Here is a 6,552-nt window from a genome sequence, read left to right on the forward strand (position 1 = left end):
AGATTTTGGCAACCAATGTTATTTTCAAGAATTCCATTCTCTTCAGTAAAGAGTACAGTACAAGCACCTTCCTGTGATTGCTTTCTAGCAGTGCAGTCAGCAAATCAACTAGTAACAGTCACACTTTCCTCTTTTCATTCTCTTCCAGGTGGGAGAGGTATTTTGTTTGCATCAAGGGTTTATCTTTTTTTCTTGTTGCTGTTGTAAATAAGAGACATTCAAAGGCCTGTTCAAAGGAATGGGCTGTAATCTGGATCGTATTTTGAGATTTATGATGATCACGCGTTTCTGAAGGAAACAGACAGTTCACTGCAGTCTAGCCAGCAAGAAAGTTCTTGCTATGGCTCAGTTTTACTTGTGTCAAACAAGCAGTTATTGACCAGGTCTTTATCCTATAGCTTTACACAGCTTTCAAATATCCTAACCATGAGTCATTACGGGAGGTAAATCTTAGATAAAAACCCAAGCAAAAAATTACGTGGTAGTCCAACAGAGTACCTTTTATATATATTCATCCACCACCAGTATCTGAACTCAGCTGAATAATGGGCAAAATTTATGTGGATTCTCACTCCTGAAGTTTGTTCTTTTGCATTCAATGGGAATAATGATTCTTTGATCTCCTTCAATTTTTGCTAAGTAGGCTTTGTCCCAGTATTCCTTCCTACATCATCCTGTTCATTTGGTTTACAGAATGTTCAAGTACACATGCTGCAAAGATTCTTCAGAGTTCTGGGTACACACTAGACCTGAAACGGATGTGGATGTAGAATAAGTGGAAAAATACATAAACATGGAGGCAAAAGAACAAGCAAGAAGTTAGTGATGAGCATAATTAAAGCAGAGAAAGAAATGTGAACTGTTCAGCCTAGAGAAGAGAAGGCTGCATGGAGGCCTCGTAGCAGTCTTCCAGTATCTGAAGGGGGCCTATAAGCATGCTGGGGAGGGCTGCTTCATTAGGGACAGGACAAGGGGTAACAGGTCAAAACTTAAACAGGGGAAGTTTAGATTGGATATAAAGAGGAAGTTCTTTACTGTAAGGGTGGTGAGGCACTGGAATGGGTTGCCCAGGGAAGTTGTGAATGCTCCATCCCTGGTGGTGTTCATGGCCAGGTTGGACAGAGCCTTGGGTAGCATGGTTTAGTGTGAGGGGTCCGTGCCCATGGCAGGGGGGTTGGAACTAGATGATCTTAAGGTCCTTTCCAACCCTAACTATTCTATGATTCTATGAACAGGCACAGAGTAGAAGGCACTGAAATGGAACAAAGTCAAAAGAAAATTTAAAAAATTTAAAAAAAAAAGAGTAAACACAGAAAAAGAATGGTACGTGCCAAAAAAAACCCCAAGCATTATTTTTATCCAATGAAGAATAAAAAGCCAAACTACAAAAATATAAAGCTGTGTGTACAAGTGTTTGTGTGTGTATATAAGGGCAAAAAATACACCCTACCACTTAACACCTGCAATATCACACTTGAAAAAAATATTACAGTTGCTTCAGCAAATACTTCAATTACTCCTAGATTTCAAACTTGAGGACTGAGCTTGTGGAAATGAAAAAGAACATGACCACAGATCTGATCTCACCAGCTTCTGGAGATTCTGAACTGCATTCTATGTTTTAACTGTCCAGCATCAGCAATGTAAGAGTGTTTGTTTAGAGCTACCATGTATTTTCTTGCCTGTGTTATATTTTGAAAGCACTTTGAAATGTTTACAAAATGCATTTTGAACAAAGCTTTAATTATCTTGGCAGACACTGAAGCTAAGAGACCTGGAGAAGCTCTGTACAACTGAGGATACAGGAAACTGGAAAAACTTATCAGAAGTTACTTCAGAAGTTAGAGCCACTTCCTCACAGACCCATTAGGATGTTGCAGTTAATGGGTAAATCACACAAAGTTAATCACAACAGCCAAGGAAGAGAAAGGCAAAAGAGGAAAGCCTATACCCTTACAGCACATGCTACAGACTTCATGCAGAAAAATGGGCTGTAAGCCTGCTGTGGGAACAGAAAGAAAGGAAGGAAAAATGAAATGCTAATCACCAATTGTTCCTGGGGAAAAAAAAAGGAATTATATGTATGCTTAACTATTTGCAATAATGTAGCTTAGTGGAGTCATTAAACTTCGCAACTATCAAGAAGCCCCTAAACCAGAAATAAGTACTCAATTTCAGGATTAACTTTTTAGGTTAAATCATATCAAAAGTAAAAAAGTTCCAAATTAATTCTAGATTCATTTTTAAAGCCAAGAATAGGGACGTTTCCTTTGAACACACCTCATGAATTGTCTCTGGCTCTTACCTTTCCCTGCCATGTGACACCACACCACTCCAAATAAAACTCCATTTGGTAAATGAGATGTCAGATGCAACACTGCACAATCAGGATACTACAAGTACACTTTTCATTTTACTGTGGACTGGTCTGTGTGTTTGTAAGCACTGTGTGCACAGGTAGGCTCCCATTCTAGCACAGATCTAGGCCTGTACAAATTCCCACTGAATTTGCCTAGACAAGTGACAGGTTCAGGACCCTAAATTCATACTTCTTTTTGACAGGTCTGGACCTTAAGCCATGCTGACATAACTGAGGCAAAGCTCTCCTGAAACCACAGGAATTCATCTGTGAACATCAAACTCTAGGACAGTAGACTCAGTCTGGTTCATTTAGGCTTATGCCATTTGCACATAAGTTTTGCTAGCTGTAAACAGAAAAATACTATTTTTATACTTACGCAAAATTAACGCAATACAAAATGCAACGTAAAAATCGGCATGCCAACCTACTTCAACCTTTATGAGTTTGCCTATCACAGACTTGATGATACCCCTTTAAACTATACTGACTTCAAGTTGTTAGAGTTAGGTAACTTGTCCTACATGAAAATGTGTACCTGCAGACACTGTTGATCTTTTAATGTGGACACAGTAGATAATATCATTTTCTACTCCTATATTTTGAAAATCCTCCCCTTATTGAAGCTCAGGGCCACTGCGATTACGGATTTTTCTCACATTGTACAAATGACACCATAGGTCTCAAACCCCTTTCATTTTCTGATTCAAATGAAGTAAGAAAACAAAGCACATGCCGCAGGAGCGAACTCTTGGGACCAGACCTGTCACCCTCACTGCCGGCTGCAGCAGGGCCGCGCTGCTGCTGGACCCCGCTCCCCGCTGGCACCAGGGCCAGGCAGAGGCCTCTCACCCCATCGCCACAGGCGAGACCCTGGCGACTGCGAGCCAACAGCAGGCTCGGAGCCTAATCGCGATTTCTGGCAGCCACACACTAGTTAATACACACGAGAGGCTCGCAGATACTTGTCCCCCAGTACCTGCCGCCGTCTGGGGTCTGACCCGGCAGCCTGAGGGCGGCTCGTGGCCGGGCAGCGCCGCAAGGCAGACGTGGCGGTACACCTCAGCCCTGCCAGCCTACAGCTCAACGCCACGGCGCCTCCTGCTCCACCTGCCGCCGGCCCAGCCGCTGGGGTGGGGATCCCTGTGGGCTCCAGTCCGGGGACCCCTCCCGATGGCTATGCCCCTCGCCCCACTAGAGTTTCCCCGAGGAGCGGATCAGGAGTAGGGCCCGCCCTCGCCTCTCCCCTGGCAGCCCCGAAAAGGCCGGTGCCCAGGCCGCGCCGCTGGAGGCATGGCACCCCTGCCCGCGGCTGCCGGGACCCCGCCTCACCTCGCTCACCAGCCCCTGCCAGTCGCTCTCGCTGCGGTGGGAGCCCATGGCTCCAGCGGGCCGCGGCGGCATGCGGCGACGAGCGGCTGCGTCCGCCCCGGCCTTCTGCCGAGGAGCCTGCGGGGAAAGGCGGGGCCTGCGGCCGGCTCTTACCGACCGGCCGGGGCCGCCCAGGAGCGTCCTGAGCACGGCTCTGCCGGAGCCGGCTCTGCAGAGGCGCTTCAGCGCCCGGGGCCTGCCGCGGGCCTGCCCGCTGAGCGCTGCCGGCGCCCCGGCCGCCTCCATACGGCCGTGTTCCCTGGCAGAGCAGAGCCGGGCCGGCCCGGGCCGTGGTGCCTGGGGAGGTGGGCCGGTGCGCAAGGGACAGCGTAGGTCACAACACGGCAGGGCGGTGCAGCTCCTCGCTGCCAGCGGCAACGGCCTCGGGCTGTGCATAAGTGTCCGAGATGCATCGCCCAGAGAAGGCACCATCTCTCTCTGTCTGGTGCTTTTCCTAAATAAGAGCAGGGATCTGCTGCAGTCCCAGGGTCTGAACAGCCAGGCATAGCCATGGACTGCTTCATGATGGGACAGGCATCGGGGCTGTGCTGCAGCAGGGACTTTAATAAACCTCTTGCAAATTGTGTACTCACTCACATTGTCTGCATAAAGTAAGACATATAGCAGGAAGACAAAGAGATAGAAAACCACATTCTCAAAACATGGTGCAGGCACACTGCCCACTTTGGGCCCAGGTCTGTGCTCTTACCTAGTTCATAGAGGTGTAAATAATGTAGGACTTGATCTGGCTTCTTTTTCTCCTCATTAGAGCAGATGCTCCTCCATCAGCACTGAAACCCCAGACACTACCCACACAGTGCTCCACACCCTTCCAGGTACCTCTGCTCCAGCTGTATGTTCCACAGCCCTGCAGCCAGAGCCGCTGCATGGTACAATCCCATGGACCAGGTCTACTTTTAGGCACATCACGTGTGATTTGTTGCACTCCTAAGATGGCAAGTGCTCCTACAACTGAAGTTTTCCAGGCAGAGTCCAAGTGTAATTGCATGGAGTATTTGAGCAGTAACCCACAATTACTCTTTGTTTTTAACAATGCAGCAAACAGCACAAGGCAACACAATAAAATGTGCGCGCCTCATTCCTCACCACAATTTCCCCACCGTTAAGATTTTTTGTGGTTTGGCATCTGGGCACAGCGTCCTGTTCTCTAAAATGGCCGAGGGATCCTCCTTTGACAGCTTTGCACCCCTTTGAGCAGGTGATGCCGTGGCCTCACCACTGACAACATTTCTGTTCCAGGTGCTTAATTAATGGCTTATATGGGAGAAACAGGCCATGTCTAAACCCAGCAGGAGGTCTTTTTGAGTGTAAGGTTATGAAGATTGATAAATGCTTGTGGTTATCTCCATATATATATATAAAAGTCCAGAACAGCTAGCTTTATATGGAATTTCAGTTTGATAAATACAGGGTTCATACATTTTACCTACAAATTATAAATCAAACTTGGACATTTTTTGCAAATTATAGCCCATTTTCTCCTAAATTAGCTGTTCCTCATCTCTAGGCATTCTGTAACTTTAGTGCTCCACAGGGGATGCTTGTCTTTCCTCTTTGTTCATATTTTTCTGCTGTTTACATGTCATGTGTGTGATAGATCACGATTCTGCATATCCTCACATGCTTCTCAGCAAACCATTGCTGAAAACAGCATCTTGTTTGCACAGGCAAATAGCAAGTAATGAAAATGAAATGAACAAGAACTATAATTTAAACCCACTGATTAAAAGAATCATTAATGATATTAGAAACTCCATCACTTTAATTCTACTGTTAATAGTTAAAGCTATAAAACTGCTAGCATAGATGAACCGTTTCCAGTTCTGCTTCTCATTTGCAGAATTTCTCTCCTCTGTTTTCTTCATCTTGTAGTACTTCAGACTCAGAATGCTGTTGCAGAAAGAGCTCTACTTGTGAGAAACTTAACTCTCTCATAGTCCTCATTTTTGAGGGATGTCACTCATTTTAATCCCAAAGCTGTTCGCGCTCCCCACTAATACAAGGTTTCAATTTTTATTGATGATAATTATTCAAATGAGAAGTAAATATTCATGCAAGAGAGGTTATTAAAACAAAATGAACTCTCAGTGTTTCCAGCTCTTACAATTTTATCAGATGTCTGATAAGAGCTGGTGTTATTCAGAAAGCCCAAGCTCTTGGGTGAGAATAACCACTTTCTTTTGAAGTAAAAGAAGGATTGAAGGGAATAAATAAAAAATGAAATGTGCCTTCAGTACGCTTGATAGGATCAGAAGGGAAATAAAAGAACCCAAATATATATATTTAAAGTAATCACTTCTAGTGCCTGGTATCAAGCTTTTGGCAGCTTCTTCGACTTTCCTGATACTCTGTACCTTACTTACCGGTGGTTACTGTGACACTCCTGTGTAACAATCCCGGCTGGGACCCGGTTACTCTGCTAGCCTCTAGGCTGATGAATATTGAGATATGGTTCCCATCTTAATTCTGACAAACAAGTCAAGGAGATGATAATAGAAAAGAAGTGCTATCACCCTAGTTTATAAATAGGAAACTGAAGAGAGAAGTAATTGCCTGGCCCAAGAAAACCGAAGTTTCAAACATAACCAGGAAGCGAAATTGCAGGTTTCAGGTGTACCAGACTGCTGTTTTAACTGCAAAACTAACAAGGTGTCTGCTGCCTCCTGCAGTAACTGCTTTTGCACCATCAGCTTGCCAACATTAGAAGAATACAGTATTGTCATTGAATGTCTGAGAAAAAAAAATCATCTTTCAACCTTCCTCTTCAGCTACCATCCCATTGTCTTTGCCTCTAGATCTGT

General features: G+C 45.1%; 1 protein-coding gene across 4 annotated transcripts in view; it reads right to left on the reverse strand.

The window, feature by feature from the left end:
- CCDC149 (coiled-coil domain containing 149) overlaps positions 1 to 3,850 on the reverse strand; it is a 50,834-nt gene extending 46,984 nt beyond the window's left edge. For all 4 annotated transcript variants that reach the window (XM_061470343.1, XM_061470333.1, XM_061470324.1 and 1 more), the window contains exon 1: positions 3,692 to 3,850. In XM_061470343.1, coding sequence (XP_061326327.1) covers positions 3,692 to 3,763 — 72 coding nt within the window. In that variant the 5' untranslated portion in view covers positions 3,764 to 3,850. The remainder of the gene's footprint in view (positions 1 to 3,691) is intronic.
- Between the last annotated feature and the right edge of the window lie 2,702 nt (positions 3,851 to 6,552).

The sequence above is a fragment of the Pezoporus flaviventris genome, unplaced genomic scaffold (assembly GCF_033815535.1).
Source record: "Pezoporus flaviventris isolate CSIRO_AGI_PZ_B2104156 unplaced genomic scaffold, CSIRO_AGI_Pfla_v1 ptg000002l, whole genome shotgun sequence".
In the NCBI taxonomy this organism is placed as follows: domain Eukaryota; kingdom Metazoa; phylum Chordata; class Aves; order Psittaciformes; family Psittacidae; genus Pezoporus; species Pezoporus flaviventris.